The 26,262-nt window shown below is 45.6% G+C and overlaps 1 protein-coding gene across 2 annotated transcripts in view; it reads right to left on the minus strand.

Moving 5' to 3' along the window:
• Window positions 1-26,262, minus strand: part of ankrd13a (ankyrin repeat domain 13A) — a 44,358-nt gene that overhangs the window by 17,466 nt on the left and 630 nt on the right. For both annotated transcript variants that reach the window (XM_084322828.1, XM_084322827.1), the window contains exon 2: window positions 7,958-8,093. In XM_084322828.1, the coding sequence (XP_084178954.1) occupies window positions 7,958-8,093 (136 nt within the window). The remainder of the gene's footprint in view (window positions 1-7,957; window positions 8,094-26,262) is intronic.

Genomic DNA, 26,262 nt, shown 5'->3' on the forward strand with positions numbered 1-26,262 from the left:
GCTCAGTTCACCGTGGTCACCGACCACAACCCGCTGAGGTACCTGGGCACGGCCAATCTGGGGGCAGTGGAGCAGCGTTGGAACGTTCAGCTGGCTGAGTATGATTTCGTGGTCCACTACAAGCCCGGCCGGCTCAACCAGAACGCCGACGCCCTGTCACGCATGCCGATGAGGCCAGAACCGGAAGTGGAGGACACCGAGAAGGACTTCCTCACGATCACGGCACCCATACCGTACTCGACGGGCACCCATACTCGGCTGGTCCCCGAGGAACGGGCCGTCCCATCGAGGGCCCCCGCCCTAGTCGCACGCGAAGGCTATGTGGTGATCCCGGCGGACGAAGTCCGGGCTCTCCTAAGCCCTGAGGGACGGACCGAACCGCGGGGGGTTCCGACAGTCGTCGCAAGACAGATCGTGACCCAGAAGGGGAACAGCGGATACAGTTGGCGGAGTTACGGCAACTTCAGGCAGACGACCCCGAACTGGGACCGGTGTGGCGGGCGGTGACCCGGGGAGTCCAGCCCTCTAAGACCCAGTTACAGGAGATGGACACAGGTCTCCGTAAGGTATACGGACAGTCGGAGAGGTTCCGTCTACACCAACAGGTGTTGTTCAGACGCGTCAGCGACCCCCGCGACGGAGAGGAGGTCCTACAGCTGGTGGTACCTGCGGTCCTGCGGCGGCGGATCTATGAGACCCAGCATGAAGACGGGGGACACTTCGGTGGAAGGGGGACCATAGAGCTGATGCGGCGGAGCTACTACTGGGTCGGGATGGCCGAAGAGGTGAAGAGCTGGGTGCAGCAGTGTAAGCGGTGTGCACTGGCCCGGGACGTATTCCCGAAGGCACAGGCCCAGATGACCTGCACCAACGTAACAGCGCCCATGGAAGTCCTAGCCATGGACTTCACCCTACTAGAGATGTCGGCGGGCGGGTACGAGAACGTATTAGTATTGACAGATATGTTCACTCGGTTCACCATCGCCATCCCGACCAAGGACCAGACCGCAAAGACCACCGCCGTCGCGATCATCAAACACTGGTTCGTCTATTACGGCTGCCCCGCCCGGCTCCATGCCGACCAGGGGCGAAATTTTGAGTCCAGTGTGATCAAGGAGCTCTGTAGGCTCTATGGGATCTCAAAGAGCCGCACTACGCCATACCACCCCCAGGGGAATGGGCAGTGCGAATGGTTCAACCGAACCATGCACGACATAGTCTGCCCGCGGACAAGAAGAGGGACTGGAAGGAACACTTGCCGGAGTTGGTACTCACGTACAACTGCCACATACACTCCTCCACGGGATACTCCCCCTTCTATCTGCTATTCGGGAGGGACGCAAGGATGCCCCGAGATGTCCTGGGGGCAGGGATGTCATAGACGACGGTGCAGAGAACCTAGACGAATGGGTCCAGGGACACCATGAGCGACTGAAGGCCGCGAATGCCACCGCACAGCACGCGGCTCACCGACGCAAGCGGATATACGACCGGAAGTCCAGGGGCGCACTCTTGAGGGCGGGGGACAGAGTCCTGATCCGCGACCACCGACCCAAGGGCCGCAACAAGATACAGGACAAGTGGGAGCCCACACCCTACATCAGGGGTAGGCAACCCTAGGCACGCATTTTTTTTGCTTTGAAATATTATAGTGAAATATTTTGCACTGTTGTCGCATTTATCTTGTTGAAATCCTCACACAGGTTATTTTTACTACCACATATTTAATTGAGACCCTTTATTTGTTTATTATTTCAATTTAGCTGGAAATACATTGCTACAACATTCAGTAACATTTGCAGAGCCTTATACAAAAACATTATTACGGTCACCATTGTGACCAGTGGGATTAATCAACAAATTGTATTATTTATTTTTCTATTTCATTGAACATTGCACATGTTAAAAGCCATTTTTTTACTCAAAATGTGAGTATTACCAAGTCAACTTGTGTTCTTAAAACAATGACAATAAACATAGTTTTATTAGGTTGAAATAATGTGGTTGTGTACTTATTTTTCTGTTAACTTATTATGGATTGAAAACTGAAAACCTTAATGCACAGTAACTGAACTAAATATTTTTAAGTTCTGGTAACTTATTATTTATTTTTTTACAGTGTAGTCTTGCGATCAATCAAAACTTATTTACACGATATACCTCACATTCACCCTCCATTCACATCCTGGTGTTCTCCTGGTGTTCTCCATTAGGCCTGTAGGTGGAGCTATGACAGCACACGTACAGTACACACACTGATGGTGTGTGATGTGTCCAAAAATGAATGGGCAAATGTGAGTGAAATGGTCGCACTGTATGCAGCCGTTTGTCTGCATTGCATCCCCCCCCACCCCAACTCAGATTTAGGGTTGATACAACCATCATAATAATATTGTTAATAATAACAACAATAATGATGTAATAATGTAAAAATGATCATTAAAAAGACCTGATTATGAGAAAAAAAAATTACGATGCATGGAATATTGTTGAGGCACACTATTTACAACTATATTTCAAACAGGCACTCCATGTCAAAAAGGTTGCTGACCCCTGCCCTACATGGTGGTTAAGCAGAGCCACGAAAGGACATCGGTGTTCACAGTTCGTCCCGAAGGAGGGGGCCCCGAAAGAACCGTGCATAGAGATCAACTCAAGATCTGCTCCTTCCCGGCCTCCGACCCGGAAGAGCGGACGAGGCCTCCCCGGAGGATCCCGATGAGATCGCGGAGCTCATCCGAATCGGACGTGGGGGGTGCCTTCATTTACCCTCGAGAACCGCACCCCAGGGCGTGTAACCCACCCAGGGCCCCGCGGGTCGTCGCTGAAGCAGCGCCGAACGAGGGAGGAGAGGTAGAGTTGGTCCCCTCAGGAGAGGACGGCGGAGACAGGGGCGAAGAGGGCACCGCTGGCGGCCCATCAGAGGCCGAAGCCGTGGCCGATGACCTGCCGGCAGGGACGGACGAATCTGACACGGAGTCAGACGCGAGGGGGGTTGAGCGAACCCGGCCCCAGAGGAGCACCAGAGGTCGGCTACCCGCTCGGTATCGCCAGGACTATGTGCTAAAGAGTGTGTTTGTGGAACAATGTGTACAATTAATGAAACAATGTGTGAAACTGTTGGTCTAAGGACCGTTTTCATGCGATTAAACTGGTTTCATTGAGGTAACTTGCAGAGGACTTGGCAAGTTTAAAGTGGGGGGAAATGTAGCATCCTGAATATTCTGCTAAGTATTCAGAAGTGCTGACTAACTTGTTACTTCCCCTGTGTGTGTATAAAGTGTGATAAATGGTGTTCCTTTTGATATCTCGCCCAGACTACTAATGATGCGAGGTGCTCCTCTTTCCCCGGCTTCGATATGGATCACTAACATGACATTGAAGCATCTTTCTCCCTTTCTGGAGTGGTCCTATAGTGGGATCAGTTGCGGTTGCCAGCAGGGGGCAGTGGTGGCAGGTGGAGTGGAGGAGAGAGAAGCAACGAGCGAGAGGGGATTACCTGGAGGGCGGAACACAAGGAAGTTCTCTTTGACAGTGAACTCGGACATGATCGGTCGCAACGGGCGTGTGCTCTGGAAGAGCCCCGTTGGAAGAGTCCCGTTGAAGAGCCCTGTTGGAGAGTAGGGTTGGGCATCGTTTGGATTTGAACGATTCCGGTTCCGATTCTCCATATCGATTCCTGTTCTAAACGATTCTCGATTCCGATTCTTTGAGGTGCAGGTCAAAACAGGTCACAGCTTATTTCGAAGGAGATTTTTTATATTTTTTTTTATTTCAAAAAGAAAATCATACTATTCACATTTTCAGTTGACTTGATACAGTTTAATTTGGTTGCTGTACTGTAACTAGGGTATTAAAGTAAAAAAATAAAAAAAAAAATAAAAAAAAAAGTTAAAAAAAAAATCGAAATTTAGAATCGAAATTCAAATATGTTACTTCCGGTTCCAGAACCGGAAGTTAGGAACCGGTTCCTATTAGAACCGGTTTTCGGTGCCCAACCCTATTGGAGAGCGACAGGTGATAGAGAGTACTTGCTAGATAACGTGTTATCCTAGAAGTACAAGCGATAGTGAAGTGTGTGAGTAAGCGATACGGAAAGAAGAACCAACGTCCATAGATAACGTGTTATAGTAGCAGTGTGTGCAGTGTATTAGCATGCTGCTAACAGCTATAGTGACTCAAGTATACTAACAGGCGAGCGTCGCTGAAGACCGGTGGTGCATACAGCCACGTTGCGTTAGTAGTACAGACGATAGAAGGAGGGTTCACTAAGACCCACAGTTTAGCTGTTTAAGGTAGCCAAACAGTTTAGAGCGCGCCAGCCCAGTCAACAGCCCGCAGTGGACGTCTCATCGACGCCGCAGAAGACACCTCTCCCCACCAGCAGAGGTCGCCACAACACAGCACGATCCTCCAGTTTCACCACTGCCCATGCTGTCTACCCCAGCCCGCTGGCTGTGCTCGCGGGATCGCCCGACGCAATCTTGTCACCCGGACGAGACGTGATGAGAGTGGGTCCGCCATCTTGGCTAAGTACAACAGTACCTCGTGTGCCCACAACAGTATCCATTCAAGCGAACGCTAACGACCAGTGTCTAGGGGTACCCCAAACATTATAAGCCGGCTTTAGAGTAGGTTTTATTTGGTAACGTGGGCCCACATGTAAATGATTTCTTTTGTATTTGTGCATCACTGTGACGTTCTTGAATCCCCATTGAACTACTTACCATGTGCCTGGGTCTTCCCCTAATCCACACGGGGTTTTGTAATAATGTATTGAGCACTAGGTGCCTATGTTGGGAATAGTATTCCCCTATAATACAAGTGAGAGCACCCGGTGCCGTATATGAATACATGCCATATGAACCACATAAAGTACAACTTGTAACTGATAATTGACCAGGCTTATATAAAGTAGAAGTAAATGGGAGCACGGTGTGAGTGTCTATTTCTGATCATATGCTAACCTTGTTGACCGGGTAAATACTTGTGACTGTGGTATATTTATTTAACCCTTCCACCCCATTCGCAGCATATTCATTGAGGGTCTATACAGGTGGTCAAGGAAGGGTACTGCTTAAAGGGAAGCCCAATATAACTATTGAACTGACAGTCACCGGGTGTGGGAGGGCTAACGGAGGTACTGGGGGAAGTGAGAGTGTGTGGGGAGCTACTGCTGACCGCCTTGGAAGGCGAGGAAGACCAGAGTACCACCCCCCAGGTTAGTAAACCCTGGGCCCCATCCGCTCCTGCTGCCCGCCCTCCAGAACGACGTTCCGGGCCCAAAGACGGGGGTGCAGATAGATCAAACTCTACTGTATCCTGCTACCAGGTGGCTGTGTATAACTACTCCCATAAGCAGGGATAATCCACCCTTCTACACTAACATGGAAGTTAACACGAGGAATACGACGGAGCAAGGGATACAAGCTAACGTGGTGTTGGACCGCAGCAAGGCCTGGCTGGAGAAGGAGCTGCAAGCTAACATGGAAGTTAACACGATGAATATGACGCAGCAAGTGATACAAGCTGGTTCGGGAGAGGTGAAACGGACGGCCCCCAGGGGAGGGACGGGGAGACGCTGGATACAACCGGACCGACCAGGACTCGGGCACCGAGGTCGGCCGGACCATCCGCACACGAGATGCAGGCGCGGAGGTCGCCCGGGACGGCCAAGATGCGAACACGGAGGCCACACACACCAACCGAGATCCGAGCACCGAGATCAACCGGACCAGCCAGAACTTGAATAACGAGGTTTCACACACCAAGCAGGACTCGAACACTGAGGTCATACACACCGACCAAGATTAAATACCACATATGCATAAATGAGATAGTGAATGGAGGTTATGATTCGAGACACACTGCAGACAACACTACAGACAGGGTAAACACATTAGATTGGGGAATTGGGACTTGATTCGGGACATATAATACAAATAACACATACTAGACTATGACAGGGAACATGGGGAATCACATTCGGAGACCGGACCGGGAGCTCTGGAAATGTACTAACATATGAAAGATAAAAATTCAAATAAAATGTTGGACAATAATAGGGACATTGGAGAATCCCGATTGGGGATATCTACGTCGTTATAGGAGGGGCCCTCTCCAGGAGAGCCTTACCCCTCCAACGGGGGTTAAACGGTGTTAAAAAGAATTACCTGGGAAGTGCCAATTGTCTTTAGTCTTCTTTTTATATTATTTTCTTCTGAGTTATGTTAGAATAGCAGTTGCTTTAAATGTGCACAAATATGAAGGACAAGAATTCAAAATGTTGGACATGGAGAGGCTTGGAGAATCTCCTTTGGGGGGTATCTCCGTCTCTGGGGGGGGGGGGGGGGGGGGGGCTTCTCCAGGGGGAGGGCTGACCCCCCCCCCAAACCGCCAATCGGGGAAAGAGTGCTAACCATATAACCATTTATGTTCACTTCATTTTTTCTTATTGTGTTGTTAAGTTTCATTTTTCATAAATATATGCGGTGATGTCGGTGACACGGGAGGTGCAGAGGTGGGCAGGCTGGGTTCGGTGGGGGGGGTGTCGGGGGAGGGGCCATCGTTCCGGCGGTTCGACCCGGGGGAGGGGGGGCCTTGCGTGTTGTGGGATTGGTGTGTGGGGGGGGGGGGGGGGGTTCCTGGGGCCCTCGGACGCCGTGGCCTGAGCACCGGGCTTGGGGTCGCGTGATCATTGAGGCGTGGTGCTTTGGCCTGCTGCAGGCCTGGTCTTGGGGTTCTCGTGGGCCGGGGGCCTGGCGGTCGGGTGGGGGCAGATGGGAGCTCTGGGTGCTCTGCTCCGCGCGTGGTGGACCAGGATATGGGGTGTTCTGTTTCTCGGGGAGGAGGGCGGGAGGGAGGGGTTTCTCTCAGGGGGATCAGAGCGGCTGGGCTTTGCCTGGCGGGGTCCTGTGTGTTGGGGGGTCGGTGGGCGTAGGGTGGGGCTCTCAGTGGCATGGGAAATAGCGGGCTTGGCTCGGTGGGGGAAGAGTCCCCTATCCTTTCCTCTACTGGGCTGGCCCAATCGATTCAAGGGACCCGTGTCGCTGGGGGCCCGGCGGCGCGCGCATCGGCCTGGGATATGGGGGGCTCCTATGGGCTTAACTGAGGGGGGGGGATGTTGGGGGAGGGGGACCATCGTTTCCACGGTTTGGCCCGGGAGAGTGGGGTCTTGGATGTTGTGGGGTCGTCGGCCGTGGTGCTGGGTGGCATGGGAGGTAGCGGGCTTGGCTCGGTGGGGGGGGGGGGGGGGTACCACCCCTCGCCCCTCTACTGGGCCTGGCCCAATCAATCAAATTCAAGGTACCCGTGTCGCTGAGTACTCGGCCCAGCGTGAGACGGCCCTGGAATGTAGGGGAGCCCTGTTTCTGGGGGTGGATGGCGGGAGGGGGGGGGTCCCTCTCATGGAGGTCTGGGAGGCTGAGCGCGACCGAATTCAAGGGGCCCATGTGGATGTACGGTTGTGTTGTTGATGTCATTGTAGGTATTGTGTAAGTGTTGTTTGTCTATAAATGTTAATAAAAAATTTAAGTTTAAAAAAAATAAAAGAGAGAACATCATAAAAATAGAAAACGTATTTTTAGAAAAGTATTTTTTCCAAACAAAAATAAAAAATGGCCAGGGCACTAATAACAAAATATCGGTAGCGGCCGATTGTGTTATTTGAACAATCTGTAACGGTTGAGAATTTTCACATCGGTGCATCCCTAATTGTTACGGCTTCATTGTTTTAAAATCCAAGTAATGTTGTGGGTCCACCAGACCCGTGAACATTGGTTGAGAAACAAAAACGCAAACACCACACAAGGGTTAATAGGAAATCCCAGTAGGTATACCGAAATTGTGGGATATGCGCCAAAACAATCACAGCCACAAAACCACTCAAAAGACCCGAAGTGCAGCCAACATAAACACACAATCACAAATCCCAGTCGGTCATGTCAGCCAGCCTAACCTGTCCAATCATTGGCATTCTCTGTAGTTACTGCAGCACCGTGTCTCAGGAGGACTCTGACTGACTCCAGGTGACCGAGGGACACGGCCAGGTGGAGTGGTGTCCTTCCTCTGGGATCCACCGCCTCTTTGTCATTCTGAGAACATCAGGGGGAAATGGAAGTGAGTGCAATTCTTAAATTTTTTTATCAATTTATTTTTATTTTCTCTTTTCTTTTACATGACCCCAGGAAGAATAGCTTTTGCCTAGTGCAAAAGCTAATGGGGATCCTAAATAAACATAAACAAACATAAACATGAAATATAAAAACATGACAACACACAATACTACAATAATAATAATAAACAGAGCCCTGTTCCTCATTAGGGATGCACGATATTGATTTTTTTGACACCGATATCGATACCGATAACTTTATGCTCCTCAAGCCGATAACCGATACCCGATATTTATTGTATTAAAAAAAATGTTTAATGTATTTTTTTTTTTTATCAAATTGTTTTTCTTTTTTTTTCAACATGAAACAAAACATATCACAATAAAAAGACTTCCCAGGACAATAACTTAACACCAACTTAAATGTATATTCCTGTAGTTTTGACCTAACCAGACAACAGAAACAAAAGCTAAGACAACAGTTTTGACGGATAAAGTGACCATATTTATTTTTCCAAATGAAAATTCACAATCCGTCAACAACTTATAAAACATCCAACCTAAGACGCTCAAAGCTTTTTTTTCTTCTTTTTTCAAAGCTGTCCGCCTTGAAAGAAAGGCTTTAAGTGGACACATAGCCTAGGACAGGGGTGGCCAACCCACGGCTCACGAGCCGCATGCGGCTCTTCCATCCATTTAAAAAAATACAAAATAAATAAATAAAAATTACTTTTTTTCTTTTTTATGTCACTCATTCCATAAGGACTTAGAATACACTTTTTTTTTAATGGTCCATTTGCATGTTCTTGGTATCTGAATCTAGGGACATAATGGATCAGTGTCAGAAATAGTGTCTGTTACTAGGCTTGAGTAAATTGTAATGAACCAAAGGAGAATATCAATTCTATTTAAAAAAATGTTTTATCTTTGACTGTGAATAACACCATGCTAAAATTGACCAGACCTGAAAAATCTAAGCAAATGAATAAAGGGAAGATGATTAAACAGAAGGTTTTGTAGATACAGTACTGAATTCTGCCATCTTTTTTATAATGTAAATTTCTCCAAAATGTTTCATCATATTGCAACACCGTTTTTTGCGACGTTCACAGAAAGGTAGAGAAACTAACTGCGTTCTGTTTTATGGCAATAACATTCAGGTTTGTGGGAGATAATCCCAAAAAATAAGAGAAATAAAAAAGTAAATCCAGAAGTCAGATGATTGACAGGGGCTGGTGTGAGCTGGGTAGGGTAGTTTTTCTAAATTTGAAAGCCCTGAGTCTCTTCCTTCAAAAGACTATACTCACTTTTGGATGTGCCACTTCCTCCTGTCAATATGCGCCGGTTTCCGACTCAATGCCCTGAGATTTCTATAATCTTATATTTCACTAATAACAGTTAAAATAATTGGTAAACAAACGTAATGCTGAAAATATACACTTTTACTGTATATCTCTGGCTTAAGAGGTTAACCCTGTGAGGCCCAAATTAAAAAGACATTAGCAACTTCAGAGGCCAGAGGGTGGGACATTTAAACACATTTACTATCAAATAGCATTGTGAGGCTGAACAACAGGACCAATTGACTATACATGTGCTTAAAGGGGAACTATCTTATAAATGGCCTTTTTCAGTGTTTACCATTGTTTCTTAGCTATGTGGACTTATATTAATAGGATCTATGTCTCTAATTCTCATATTGGCGCATTCTTCCAATTCTCCTCTCACAATATTCACCCTCACTGAACTGAGTCATCTGAAAATGTGCATATCTGTGATGTCAGAAATTTCTCAGCTGCATAATAATGTGGCAGTTGATGTGGCAGTTGGCACCAGGCCACACAGTGGTTGGAGCCCAGCCTCAAAACGGCTTAAGATCTTGAGGTAGAAAAATGCGGTTTTTGAGTACTTGATTAGAAATACAAAAGAATGCATTTTATTTTTTTGAAAAAAACCTAGGTGTTCCATAGACTCACAGGAATTGTGTAAAAGTGCCCAAATAGTGAAAGAAATAGTAAAATAGTTCCCCTTTAAATTTTTTTAAATAAACATTATTTTTTTAAATGGCTAAAAGTGATTTTGTAATTTTGCAACCGTGGGTCTCACAGGGTACTTTTAACCCTGTGAGGCCCAAATAAAAAAGACATTAGCAACTTCAGAGGCCAGAGGGTGAGACCTATAAACACATGAAGGGTGCCGTGACTGAAAAAAAAGGTTGAGAAACGCTGGTATATGGTGTGGCTCTTTGTGGTACCACAGTAATTTTTGTGGCTCTTAGTCTCTGACTGGTTGGCCACCCCTGGCCTAGGAGGTCGCCTGCGGCATCACCACCGCTGCGATGGTGTTAGAAGCCTACGACGACGGCGCGAGCACGCTTGTACCTATTGACGAGTCGTTTGCTAAATTAAAGAAGTTTGACAGAAATGACCCAAGGGCTCAAGCCGCTAGCTTTTAAGCAGTCCTTGGTGGTGCAAATTAACCTGGCTACTACGGAGCAATAAGTGACTGCGTATTCAACCAAGGGTTGCATCACAGCCATGAAAGGGGCTAGCTTTGCTTAGCTCCCCGCGTCGTCGCAGGCTTTTAAGTTAACACAATAACACACCATCGCAGCGGTGGTGATGCCGCAGGTGACCTGCTAGGTTGGATGTATCACAAGCCGCTGCACTTTTCCCTCCTCGTGGAACTTCTGCATTGCATTTATTACAAATAGCAAGCAAACTTTTCCCCTCTGAAACAATCCCCATTAGCGTCGCCATCTTTGTTGACATCCGCGCTGCTTTCAAGAAACGTACGTGGCTACGTCACAGCCAAGAAAGGGAGCGCTGGATTTGTGTAAAACGCCCTGTTCCTAAACCACACGCTATCAGTCGTATCACAGTACTGGCAAAACGGGAGGAGCCGACAGTCAAAACAAACGCACTTCATCCAAATTCACCCACACCGCATTTACCAAAAAATATATTATATTATCGGAGCTATTAATAACGTTATCGGGTTTATCGGGATGACGTCATAATTGCTGATATCGGCCCGATAATTAGTGCATCCCTATTCCTCATACGTGGCTAACTGAGTTAGCCGGATAATTTTCAGGATAACTTGACATAAGTCAGGCTTTTCGGTTCCACAAAGCAAGTTTGGCAAAATCACTATAGCAACACATCCATAAACTTGAACCTGCTCCAGCGCAGACTAACTGAAGTTAGCTGGATAAGCTTGACACTCCCTCAGGAAAAGAATGGCAGCTCCCTTCCTCAGAGATCCCATTATACCATTCTGAATAATGTTTTTGTGCTTCGTTTTTCTAGAGGGGTCGCAAGCAGCCGCGGGGGGGTCGCGAGATGATTTCCAGAATGTATTGATTTCATAGAATGTGTGAAATAGGCCTATAATTTTCCCAACACTTAATGCATTTAACATGTCAGGGATATTTTGCCATGCTTCTTGTCTTGCTCTCGCAGCGGTGGCGGTGTTGGATTTTGCCATGATTATGGTCTTGTATTCTTCATAAGCGTTCATTATCATCTCCTGCTCGTCAGTGTTGAAAAAAGACACTTTCTTTGACTTTAGGGGGGGGGGGTGCAAGGTGCAAGCATATGGAGGGGGGGTTTGGGCATACAGAAAATTAAGTCTATGTAACAAAAGAAATCCTTGTACTGGGCAGCTCCTAGTGGTCAACAGTGTCAGACTGTGGTTGTACTGGGCAGCTCCTAGTGGTCAACAGTGTCAGACTGGTTGTACTGGGCAGCTTCTAGTGGTCAACAGTGTCAGACTGGTTGTACTGGGCAGCTCCTAGTAGTCAACAGGGTCAGACAGGTTGTACTGGGCAGCTTCTAGTGGTCAATAGTATCAGACTGGTTGCACTGGGCAGCTCCTAGTGGTCAACAGTGTCAGACTGTGGTTGTACTGGGCAGCTCCTAGTGGTCAACAGTGTCAGACTGGTTGTACTGGGCAGCTTCTAGTAATCAACAGTGTCAGACTGGTTGTACTGGGCAGCTCCTAGTGGTCAACAATGTCAGACTGGTTGCACTGGGCAGCTCCTAGTGGTCAACAGTGTCAGACTGTGGTTGTACTGGGCAGCTCCTAGTGGTCAACAGTGTTAGACTGGTTGTACTGGGCAGCTCCTAGTGGTCAACAGTGTCAGACTGTGGTTGTACTGGGCAGCTCCTAGTGGTCAACAGTGTTAGACTGGTTGTACTGGGCAGCTCCTACTGGTCAATAGTGTCAGACTGTGGTTGTACTGGGCAGTTCCTAGTGGTCAACAGTGTTAGACTGGTTGTACTGGGCAGCTCCTAGTGGTCAACAGTGTCAGACTGTGGTTGTACTGGGCAGCTCCTAGTGGTCAACAGTGTCAGACTGGTTGTACTGGGCAGCTTCTAGTAATCAACAGTGTCAGACTGTGGTTGTACTGGGCAGCTCCTAGTGGTCAACAGTGTCCCGACTGTGGTTGTACTGGGCAGCTTCTAGTAATCAACAGTGTCAGACTGTGGTTGTACTGGGCAGCTCCTAGTGGTCAACAGTGTCCTGACTGTGGTTGTACTGGGCAGCTCCTATAGTGGTCAACAGTGTCAGACTGGTTGTACAGGGCAGCTCCTAGTGGTCAACAGTGTCAGACTGGTTGTACTGGGCAGCTTCTAGTGGTCAACAGTGTCAGACTGACTGTACTGGGCAGCTCCTAGTGGTCAACAGTGTCAGACTGTGGTTGTACTGGGCAGCTCCTAGTGGTCAACAGTGTCCCGACTGTGGTTGTACTGGGCAGCTCCTAGTGGTCAACAGTGTCAGACTGTGGTTGTACTGGGCAGCTCCTAGTGGTCAACAGTGTCAGACTGTGGTTGTACTGGGCAGCTCCTAGTAATCAACAGTGTCAGACTGGTTGTACTGGGCAGCTCCTAGTGGTCAACAATGTCAGACTGGTTGTACTGGGCAGCTCCTAGTAGTCAACAGGGTCAGACAGGTTGTACTGGGCAGCTTCTAGTGGTCAATAGTATCAGACTGGTTGCACTGGGCAGCTCCTAGTGGTCAACAGTGTCAGACTGTGGTTGTACTGGGCAGCTCCTAGTGGTCAATAGTGTCAGACTGTGGTTGTACTGGGCAGCTCCTAGTGGTCAACAGTGTCAGACTGGTTGTACTGGGCAGCTTCTAGTAATCAACAGTGTCAGACTGGTTGTACTGGGCAGCTCCTAGTGGTCAACAATGTCAGACTGGTTGCACTGGGCAGCTCCTAGTGGTCAACAGTGTCAGACTGGTTGTACTGGGCAGCTTCTAGTGGTCAACAGTGTCAGACTGTGGTTGTACTGGGCAGCTCCTAGTGGTCAACAGTGTCAGACTGGTTGTACTGGGCAGCTCCTAGTGGTCAACAGTGTCAGACTGGTTGTACTGGGCAGCTTCTAGTGGTCAACAGTGTCAGACTGTGGTTGTACTGGGCAGCTCCTAGTGGTCAACAGTGTCAGACTGGTTGTACTGGGCAGCTTCTAGTAATCAACAGTGTCAGACTGGTTGTACTGGGCAGCTCCTAGTGGTCAACAATGTCAGACTGGTTGCACTGGGTAGCTCCTAGTGGTCAACAGTGTTAGACTGGTTGTACTGGGTAGCTTCTAGTGGTCAATAGTATCAGACTGGTTGCACTGGGCAGCTCCTAGTGGTCAACAGTGTCAGACTGTGGTTGTACTGGGTAGCTCCTAGTGGTCAACAGTGTTAGACTGGTTGTACTGGGCAGCTTCTAGTGGTCAATAGTATCAGACTGGTTGTACTGGGCAGCTCCTAGTGGTCAATAGTGTCAGACTGTAGTTGTACTGGGCAGCTCCTAGTGGTCAACATTGAGTGGCTGAATGTTATCTATAGCACATGTATGTCCAAACCTAAGAAAACTCTCCCTTTCAGTGTCTCTTTTGACATGATTCTTGTACCGGATCTCCTCTCTGGTAAACAAGAATACCCTGAAGACTCTGGCAGGAGCACTCATTCAAGGGTACTATGACTGTGCTTGCACCTCATGGTACCAAAGCACCTCAAAGGCGCTAAAAACAAAATACTCCTATACTTCCTGAGTAACTTGCCCAACACTGCTTAATGGTTGTTTAAATATTTTACATGGGGCACGTATAAATCAGGATTTCTTTTGTTACATAGACTTAATTTTCTGTATCGGACAAAGTCTGCCACCGCGCCCTCTACAACAAACAGCCATCAGTCGTTAATTGACTTTACAATTTTTAGACAGTAGAGGTTGAGTACTTTATTATCTAAAGATGTTAAGTTAGAGTGTTGTGTTTGTTCATAGTTAAAGACAGTAGAGGTTCTTCACAGCGCAGCGTTTCCAATATTATAAATACGTTAGCAGATAGACGCGAGACTATTGCAGCGTGGCGTTATCGTTAATGTTGTTATTGATTGATTGATGAGTCGGCATTTAATACAGAGGTGCTGTCGGCATTTAATACAGAGGTGCTTCACATCACGGCGTTTCCAATATTATAAATAGGGAAACAGCCGTTCTGCGAGCGAAAGAGCTGTGCAGCGTCGCATAACACGCGTCGATAAGGGGGCGTGTAATAGGGTAGGGTCACGTGGGGTCAGTGGCCAATCAGAGCAACTGTGGAAACGCAGTTCTGTACAGTTACGTTGTAGGTGGCATTCACGCCTCCAGTTCGCCTACCAGCCACGACTGGGGGTAGAGGATGCTGTCATCTACCTGCTGAACCGAGCCTACACTCACCTAGACAAGCCGGGGAGCACTGTGAGAGTCATGTTCTTTGACTTCTCGAGTGCTTTTGATACCATAAAAAGGCATAAAAGAAAATATTGTTTGGTTCCTGTTGGTTGTCAGTTAAGGCCATGGGTAGGTAGGGAATTTATTTTATTTAATTTTTTCCCACGGCGACTATGGATAGGGAATTTCTTTATTTAATTAAAATGTTCACAACAACATGGATGCATGTACTCTGCCAGCATGTTTAATATCCATAATACTAAAGGTTTGACTAAGATTTTTATGAATCGGCAGGGTCGGTCGGCAACTGGAACCAAACCATTTTTTTTTTTTAGGCCTAAGGTCTGGGCTGCTGGGTGAGAAGTTGGAGGCGATGCAGGTAGAGGCCCCCCTGGTACGCTGGGTGCCTGTTCCTTAATGATAAGCAAGCAGTGCAAGAATGCGGAAGCATTCTACCGTAGTGGCGTGCGGTAATGCGCCTTTCATTTTCCGCCGCCCAGCGCCCAGGTGCGTGCACCGGCGGCGGCGTGCTCGCTCAGGTGCGTGCGTGCGCCGGCGTGCTCGCGCGAGGTGCCCGCGCATGCGCATGAGATCCCGCCTTGGTTCGACACGAGCGGAGCTCAATATATATAAGTCACCGCCCCTTATTCAGTATCGAGAAATAGCTCAATTGGCAACACTGCATGGTTGTGGATCCTACAGCTCGTTTGCTGGCGAGTTCGAATCCCATAAAATATATTTTTTTTAACGTGATTTTTTTTTAACGTGTATTCTTTCGCCGGTTAAGGTTAGGCATGGTTAAGGTTAAGGTTAAGGTTAGGCATTGTTTCGGAGTTGGTTAAGGTTAGAACGGTTAAGTTTAGGCGCTGTTAAGGAGCTGGTTAAGGTTAGAGTTTGTCAAAGAGAATGGCAATATTCTTTCTATGGTTAAGGTTAGGCATGGTTAAGGTTAAGGTTAAGGTTAGGCATTGTTTCGGAGTTGGTTAAGGTTAGAACGGTTAAGTTTAGGCGCTGTTAAGGAGCTGGTTAAGGTTAGAGTTTGTCAAAGAGAATGGCAATAGACAGCCTATTTCCGCGCGACAGCTCCCAAAGCGGGCCTGAAAAGAAAGGCGCTTTACCGTAGTGGCGTGCGGTGACGAATGCTTCCGCATTTTTGCACTGCTTGCTTATCATTAAGGTAGACGCGTCCTGGGTTGTTGACTATCTGACGGGCAGACCACAGTACGTGCGCCTACGGAGCTGTGTGTCAGACAGACTGGTCAGCAACACCGGGCCCCCGCAGGGGACAGTCCTCTCTCCCTTCCTCTTCACCGTCTACAACACCAACGACTTCCACTATCGGTCAGAGTCCTGCCACCTTCAGAAGTTTTCTGATGACTCTGCGATAGTGGGATGTATAAAGGACGGTGACGAGAGGGAATACCGGGAACTGGTAGTGGACTTCATCACATGGTGCGATAAAAACCACCTGCAGCTAAATGTGGCAAAGACCAGGGAACTGGTGGTGGAGCTGGGGAGGAGGAGGAGTGCACCTGTGACCCCTGTTTCCATCAGGGGAGTCGATGTGGACATGGTTGAGGAGTACAAATACCTCGGTGTGCACATCGACAACAAACTGAACGGGTCAAAACATGCAGAGGCACTGTACAAGAAGGGCCAGAGCCGACTCTACTTCCTCAGAAGGCTGAGATCATTCAATGTCTGTACAAGGATGTTGAGGATGTTCTATGAGTCGGTGGTGGCGGGCGCCTTCTTGTACGCTGTGACCTGCTGGGGCAGCGGACTGAGAGCAGGGGACACAAACAGGCTGGATAAGCTGGTCAGGAAGGCCAGTAGCGTGGTTGGGGTGGAGCTGGACTCCCTAGCGAGGGTGGCGGAGAGGAGGAGCCTTGCTAAGCTCCAGGCCATCAGGGAAAACCCCTCCCACCCACTATACACAGACTTGGCGGACAGGAGGAGCATGTTCAGTGCTAGGCTCACACTACCTAAATGCACCACTGAACAGCACAGGAAGTCCTTCATTCCAACAACCATCAGACTATACAATGCATCACTGTAACTGTACTCTAAGGTATTAGCCATCAGACTTCAAAAGCATATGACGTCTTTGGTTCATCCGGATCAGACTGGCTTCATAAGAGGCCGCTTGATCACGGATTACTACACGTACTAGATGCCAGCAAGGACGACATCACACCTAAGGCGATGCTGTCCCTGGATGCGATGAAAGCTTTTGATAGGTTGGAATGGTCGTATCTATGGGCAGTATTAGAAAGGATGGGGTTAGGAAAAGGATTCATTGATATGATTAAAGTATTATACAAAGACCCATCGGCCATGATTACAACAGGTATAATCACCTCCGAAATCTTTCCGGTATCACGCTCTTCTAGACAGGATTGCCCTCTTAGTCCCGGACTATTCGATTTATCATTAGAGCCTTTAGCACAATATATAAGACAAACCCAATTCATAGAACCAATCGTAATCAAGGGCACACAACACAAAATTCGTTTATATGCGGACGACGTAATACTGTTCATGCAAAACCCTAACACCGCAATGCCTCATCTTCTCAAGTTGATTGATGACTTTGGCGATCTATCGGGATTTAAGATAAATTGGCCAAAGTCGGCTTTCCTTCCACTTAACGCCCCTGCACAAAATATACTCCTTCCAGAAGAAATACCAATGGTTAAACACTTTAGATGTTTGGGAGTTGAAGTATTCCCTACCATAAGCCAAACGGTGAAGCACAATTACATAGAAATCCAAAATAAAATAAAATACGACTTTGACAGGTGGTCAAAACTTAAAACTCAGTACAGGCACGGGTTTCAATAGTTAAGATGGATGTCTTACCTAGAATCAACTTCATCAGCTCAATGCTACCGTTACCCCCTCCAGATGGTTACTGGAAAAAATTACACTGCCGCATACAAATTTATTTGGAATAACAAACCACCACATATAAAAAGATCCACCGCACAGAGAAACAAAGCCGACGGAGGTATGGCATTTCCAGATTTTTTCCACTATTTTAAGGCGTACACTTTAAGACCACTGACAACCTGGTTGGATCCCCAAGCATCAGTATCCTGGAGAAATTTAGAAGTAAATATAGTAGCACCACAGACTGCAGGACATAGTATACACCAAATTATCAATTAAGCAATGCGAACTGGAATTTGGCCCCATTATTACTCATGTGATCCGGATATGGCGTGAAACACAAAAAAATATTCGAACCCACATAAATGGCATAATCATACTCAAGTTTCAAGTTTCTTTAATAGTTGTCATACAGAAGTACAGAATACTTTTATACAAAATGCTTCTTACTGTTACGCTCCAGAGACTGTGCAAGACAAGATAAGTATGAAATAAAACAACATAGTATAGCATGTAAATTAGAAGTAAAAAAAAAATTAGGTCACAGTGTTCAGTTTAGACATATGTACAATGTTCGATGCAGAATAGACGTAACTGAGTTACCATATAATATACAATACTGTGCAGTGTACTAATATACAATACTATAATATAGTATTGTATATTAGTACACTGCACAGTATTGTATATTATATGGTAACTCAGTTACGTCTATTCTGCATATATTATATTATAGTGCTAGGCAGAAATGGGATGAGGTGCAATTTAGGTACAATTTACAGTAGGTGTACGAGTTGTAGTGCAAATCCTTTATCAATAAATATAAAGTGTGTTTGTGTGATCTAAAGTGTGGAGAGTGGGTGCTGCAGTGTGTTGTTTGTTTAAGTGAGTGTGTGCGTGTGGGTGTGTGTGCTGTGTGCATTTGATGGTACAAGATACACTACACCACACAGGTACCCATGTACACGTCGAAATACTTCCCAAAGGTCAGTTCCACAAATCATGTTAAACCCAGATTCGGCACAAACAAGGGACTAAACACATTTCACAATTATGCCACAACAATGTGGAACACCCACAGCCGTAAAAAGATGTGAATCCATACCCACATTCAAAACCGCTCTTAAAGAGCACCTACGGGAGGCTGCAATTCTAAACTGGCCACCGTAAATGTCCACCCCCCCCCCCCCCCCCCTCCTAATAGACAGTCTCCTCCCCACCGTGTATATTTTCTCCCCACCGTATGTATATTTTTCTCCCACCCGCCCACCCCCTCCTAATGTACAGTCTCCTCCCCATCATACATATATTCTCTGTTAGGATCTATGGGTAACAGTACTGTATATTTCTGCATATCGTATACGTCACAAATGTAACAGTACTATATACCTGTATGTCATGTATGTCCCTCCGCCCTCCCTATGCCATAAATGTCATGATGTCATGTATGTTGTGTATGTCATAAATGTCACTATGAATTGAAAATGGGGCCCTGATGTAAACAAGACAAACGTCTTTCTCTGGTCTGCATCCCCTTAACAATTGTGTGTATTGAGCCGTACGTAGGGGTGGGACGATACATCAATCCAGATCGATATATCGATCTATTATCAATTATCAAATAAGATCGATGCAACGTAAAAAGATCGATTCATATTGCGTAGGCCTGCCGCGATAAGCAATAAATCGATTAATTGCCGCGATAATTAAAATTAATGCAATGATTTTGACGGGCGCGATTAATTGCTATTTGCGCGTTTGTTTTAATGAGGCGGAACCAGTCCAGTACCCCTCGTCAGTCACTCCGTGTGGGGGGCCGCTGGCCTTACTACAGAGCACAGCACGGGAGCTCCGTGGGGCACTAGCAACGCCACATATAGCTTAACTACATTTCTCAATAGTGTTGCTCCTTTTAACCAAATAGCGTTCTTTGTAGTGTAACGTTAGCTATTTTTAGACCCAAGTAGTTACTCGCTACTGCCCGGAGAAACTGGACTGCTAAATAAAGATTAAAGATCTAGTGTTGATGCTCATTCAATGCCAACAACATTAGCTAAATAGCTAACAAACGAAATACAACGTATAGCATAGCTACAACACAGAATAACGTTAATAGAATTACATGCATCATTGTTTACAATGAACGGGTGGGACTAGTCAAAGGACTGGACACGGGGACAAGTTAAACATGAATACATTTATTATAACAGGTAATCGAGTTGCGCTCCCGTGCCTACGCACCACAGGGCTATTCTATTCTATACGGCTTTGACGCTTCCTCCTCATCGTTGATTGCCTGTAGTAGCTGCATCTAACGTTAGTAGCTAACGTTAAAACTAACCTAAAGTTAGTTGCTCACCAACAATCTCAACATTTGTTTTATCATTAGCTCAAAAACACAGAACCGGACGAGATGCTGCTAGGATAATAACAACAATACTTCCGCTCCGGTCGGTGGGCTTCAAAATAAAAGTCTAAAACCGGAAAAGACGGAGCGGTGGGCTTCAAAATAAACGTTTTGGGAAATACATTTCTCAAAAAAAAATTCTCTAACCGGTTGCAATAATATCGCTTATTGCGATATTTTCGGGGGCAATTAATCGCCCAGCAAAATGTGTTATCGTGGCAGGCCTAGATACTCTTATTTTGAAAATCCCCTGTTGAGCATATCCGGCCGGCCAGAACAACAATAGCTCAGGGCAGCTCAGCGTGTGTAGACGTTAGACAGCATTGCTTCAGAGTCCGCCTATTTTGAGACACGAAATAAGTGCCTGTTTTTTTCCCCACAAGGGGTCAAATGCATCTAACATGCCCACGTTTTGATTGATTGAAAACTTTATTAACAGATTGCAGTCAGTTTATTTATTTATACGCATGGAAGTATTGATTACCCCATAACGAATCATTAAAAAAATATACCGTTAACTGGAATATGTTGTGTGTGCCTTTCTGAATATGATTTGGGAGGGTTATAATAGAAGAAAGACAGTGTAAACAATATAACGTTATGTGAATAAACCGCGAAATAATAACTAATTCCTTGGTCAATAGAAGTCTCTGTGATACTTTCTGAATATGATTTGGGAGGGTTATAATAGAAGAAAGACAGTGTAAACAATATAACGTTATGTGAATAAACTGCGAAATAATAACTAATTCCTTGGTCAATAGAAGTCTCTGTGATACTTTCTGAATATGATTTGGGAGGGTTATAATAGAAGAAAGACAGTGTAAACAATATAACGTTATGTGAATAAACCGCGAAATAATAACTAATTCCTTGGTCAATAGAAGTCTCTGTGATACTTTCTGAATATGATTTGGGATTGTTATAATAGAAGAAAGACAGTGTAAACTAGGCCTGCCGCGATAAGCAATAAATCGATTAATTGCTGCGATAATTAAAATGAATGCAATGATTTTGACGGGGACGATTAATTGCTATTTGCGCGTTTGTTTTAATGAGGCGGAACCAGTGCCCCTTCAGTCACTGTCCGTGTTGGGAGGCGGGCCGCTGACGTTACTAGAGTACAGCACGGGAGCTCCGTGGGGCAACGCCACATAGACATTTCTCAATAGTGTTGCTCCTTTTAACCAAGTAGCATTGTTTGTAGCAGGGTTCGAAATTAACGGGGGCTTGGGGCATAATGCCCTTGAAAATGGATAAAATGCCCTCGAAAATCAGTTAAGGGGGGCACTTAATGCCCCCGACCAGGGGAGGAAATTAGGCCACTTTACTCGCCAATTGCGAGTATTTTTTACGTTTGGCGAGTAATTCATGAAGAGCACTCGCCAGTCTGGCGAGTACTAGTAATTACAAAACAAAACAAAAAAATCATTCTGCAATCTGCTGATTCGCTCACTGGCACAAACCGAACTCTGACTCCCCCCTTGATTCCTCCCATTTGCGCCACATAATAATCAGACCATAACCAATGAACATCATCGTTGTACAGATGCGCTCTAAGCTCCTCCAATGAACACTCGTTTTCTAGAAGATGCCGCCCATCTAGGGGAAGTGGACAGACCACTGCGTGCGGCCCTACAGACTCCTGTCACCGGCTTGACAACGTAGACAAACTTACAAAAACACATGAGTGGATGAAAATAATTGCATGTAGAGTCGTCGCTTTCGGATATCGGTGCGGTCTGACATGGGGGCGAACAACAGCACGCGACGCGTCTCCTTCGAGTCGGATGAGAATGACACGTCAACCAGCATTAGCCGGCTAGCTACCTAGCATGTAACAAGCTACCATAACGCGCATTCAACATAGTGGACGACTATACTGAGCGGCTTTGCTTAAATGCAGCCGAGTGACATTTTATTATTACCGGGTTTCCCAGCATATCACCACTCGCCCATATGCCCTTCACAACGGTGATGTTGTCATATTTGGCATTCAGAACACACCTGCTGAACCCCTAGCGTTGTCGATTCGGTTCCAATGTATTGTCATCTTACAGCACAAGTACAGTACAACCAGAATACATTTGGCATACAACCAGAGTGCAAATGTAACAAGTCAAGTTCAAGTTGTTTTATTTAGCTATTACATTACAGTGAAATGCTTGGTTCTTTCACTGCCCAACCCAGTATTGATTGATTGATTGAAAACTTTATTAACAGATTGCAGAATGGGTACAATACAGTACAGCTCAATACACACAATTGTTAAGGGGATGCAGACCAGAGAAGGACTTTAGTCTTGTTTACATCAGGGTCCCCCATTTCAGTCCTGTTTGCTTAATGCCTTGTCCACTTCCTCCACACTCCAATATGTTATGATGAATTGAAAATGGGGGACCCTGATGTAAACAAGACGAAAGTCTTTCTCTGGTCTGCATCCCCTTAACAATTGTATGTATTGAACTGTACTGTATTGTACCCATTCTGCAATCTGTTAATAAACTTTTCAATCAATCAATCCCTTCAACCCTGCTCCTGTCAAACCTGCTCTTTCCATTCCCTCCATCATGTCCCCCCTTTCTGATGAATATTTCCTGCACTTAAGAGTCAGACACACATTCCTAGTAGTTGAGCTGTGATGAATGAAAACTTTATTTAACAGATTGCAGAATGGGTACAGTACAGTACGGCTCAATACATGCAATTGTTAAGGGGATGCAGACCAGAGAAAGACTTTCGTCTTGTTTACATCAGGGTCCCCCATTTTCAATTCATTTTCAATTCATCATTCAGTATAACCTAGACCAGCCCAACCCAGCATCTTTCACTGCCCAGTTCAGCCCAACCCAGTCCAGAATAGTTCCCTCTTTCATGTTAATATGTGATTTAATGATGTAATATTTTGAAGAGTAGAGACAGTGTGATTAATTTACTATGATTGAAAATCAATTTAGACGAAGACGTACAAAGAAGTAATTATCACAATTAGCGATTTTTTTTGTCTGGTAAAAAATCTATTTGGCTGGTAAAAAAAATCAGATACCCGCCAGTTGGCTGGTAAGCCAAAAAGTTAGTTTCCTCCCCTGCCCCCGACAGTTTACTAATTATATATATATATATTTATCCGGTAATGGAGCGTCTGTGTATCGTATACGGTTCAGATGACGCGCAAATAAAAAAAAATCATTTGGCGGAGCCGGTGTTCTGCACTGGCTGCAGCAGCAGCCAGGTGCTAGTCAGTTTGTGTAAAAATGGCACGCACAATATAAATCAATCTTCATTACGACTTTAAAAACATAGCCATTAACATTACATAGGCCTACACACATCTTGCCATAGCGTTAGCAGTTTGTACAATGTTTGTAGCTGTTAGCTAGCTAGCCCTTCACAACAACAGCTAACACCGTAGCTACTAGCTACTGTAGCAGAGGAGGAAATGGGAGTCTGAGAGGCGGGGTGTTTAAAGACAATGATAGGCGTTTATTCAACATCCAAGAAGGCTAACATACAACTGTGTTTTACTAACTCCAACCGGGACTATTGCCGCTTTCGCGCTGCTTGTTGACGTTATGAACTGCTCCTAACGTGACCGGAGCTGAAGGTGGCGGTGCCACACGCTAAAATGTCCGTGGGGACCCGGCGCCAACCCATAGATAGTTCCAACTCACCGAATTACGTAATCCACCACAGTTGCACTCAATATTTAAATAATGTTAGTCTAAATATATGTAGACAGAAACATAATAATTTCAAGCAGAAAACGAATCTTTCCATTAAGAACTGACAAGCAGGGAATTTAAACATGGTTGACATTGTTTTTGTGTGTTTATATTAATTAAAGAAAGGAAAGTCTAGTGCTGGCTGAGCATATTGTTTGTTTGCACTAAATTAATACTTTGACAAATGTAGCCTATATTTTTCAGTCAGTTCGGTCTTTGTGTGCCAAACATTATTTAAGGCTGTAAACACTGTAAACCTTTTATTTTATTTTTAATAAATGAGAAACATGTTTAGATTTGAGTGTTATAGAAAAAGAAAGCAATACGCTTGGACCAGCACTCACAGATTTTGGTATATTTAATTGCAGCCTGAAACAAACATGTTTCGGAACGATTATGTTCCGAAACATGTTTGTTTCAGGCTGCCATTAAATATACCAAAATCTGTGAGTGCTGGTCCAAGCGTATTGCTTTCTTTTTCTATTATACTCGACGGGATTTCAGCACCCAGTGTTATAATTTGTGAGCGCAGTCTATCTTGACTTTTAGATTTGAGTGTTAAATTTTTTTTAATAAAAATTAACGTATATCGAACTGAAAACCGTGACCCCAAATTCGTGATATGAACCAAACCTTCCATTTTGTGAACCGTCCCACCCCTACCGTTTATCATAAAAATTCAGTGCCCCCGAAATACAAAAAAAAGCCCCCGAAAATCAATTAAGGGGGGCAAAAAAAGCCCTTGAAAAAAAATGTTAATTTCTAACCCTGGTTTGTAGTGTAACGTTAGCTATTTTTAGACCCAAGTAGTTACTCGCTACTGCCCGGAGAAACTGGACTGCTAAATAAAGATGAAAGATAGAGCTTTGATTCTCATTCCATGCTAACAACATTAGCTAAATATCTAACAAACGAAATACAACGTATAGCATAGCTACAAGTACAACACAGAATAACGTTAATACAATTACATGCATCATTGTTTACAATGAACGGGTGGGGCTAGTCAAAGGACTGGACACGGGGACAAGTTAAACATGAATTAATTTATTATAACACTCCGGTAGTTTCGAGTCGTGCTGCAGTGCTTACGCACCACAGCTATTCTATTACTGCTTTGACGCTTCCTCCTCATCGTTGATTGCCTGTAGTAGCTGCATCTAACGTTAGTAGCTAACGTTAAAACTAACCGAAAGGTAGTTGTTCACCAACAATTTGTTTTATCATTAGCTCAAAAACAGAACCCGACGAGACATGTTGTCGGCTCATAGTTTCTGCTTAGGATAATAACAACAATACTTCCGGTCCGGTCGGTGGGCTTCAAAATAAAAGTCAAACACCGGAAAAGACGGAGCGGTGGGCTTCAAAATAAAAGTTTTGGGAAATAAATTTCTCAAAAAAAATTCTCTAACCGGTCGCAATAATATCGCTTATCGCGATATTTTCGGGGGCAATTAATCGCCCAGCAAAATGTGTTATCGTGGCAGGCCTAGTGTAAACAATATGTTTGACGTATTTTAACACACACCTAGGCTGACGACCCGAGCTATTATTATGCAAAGACAAGTACTTTAGCGAGTGGGTACTTGGCCCGTGCAGGGCAAGAATGCGACCCCCATCTACTGCTCTTTGCATAATAATAGAACAGGTAGTCAGACTCAGCTCTTTGGACGGTAAAACGTGGGGGGGACACTTTCCGATGTCCCCGGCGTCAGTTACGCCCCTGATATAAGTGCCAGTGGCCCCAAGACTAAGAGCGCACAAAGACTATAGTGCACTGCGAGTCGGCCACTAGCATACAGCATAATAGGGTTATTAGGCTAATATCACATTAGTCCAAATCTCATCCCAGTCAAACTCAGGGTAAGTTAGTATAATTCTATAACCATGGCCACCATCACCTGTTACTACTGGTGACATTCAAGTTCAACAGCCACAGTAAGACAACACAGTTTTCATGCCTGCATAATATCCTAATGTAATGTTATCTGCACCCCAGGCCCCTCCCTCCATTTCATAGAGACGGCAGTGAGAACGTGGAGAAATCGGTAAATGCTTGGCTTGGCTATGATGAATTGAAAATTGGGGACCCTGATGTAAACAAGACGAAAGTTTTTCTCTGGTCTGCATCCCCTTAACAATTGTGTGTATTGAGCTGTACTGTACTGTGTCTGTACCCATTCTGCAATCTGTCAATAAAGTTATCAATCAATTCACCAGATCATGTATTGCTAATAAATGGTAACGTCAATAGATGGCTGTGGGCTTTGCAACAATTATGGATGTCAACCGCCGTTAAACTCCAAATGGAGAAGATGGCTCTGAGCTTCACACTGTGCACATCATCATCAGACATTATCTGTGGTGGCGCTATGAAGCAGCTGTCAACCAAGCGCCGCGGAGCCATTGTTATTAT

The sequence above is a fragment of the Notolepis coatsorum genome (assembly GCF_963971535.1).
Source record: "Notolepis coatsorum genome assembly, chromosome: 10".
NCBI classification, from domain to species: domain Eukaryota; kingdom Metazoa; phylum Chordata; class Actinopteri; order Aulopiformes; family Paralepididae; genus Notolepis; species Notolepis coatsorum.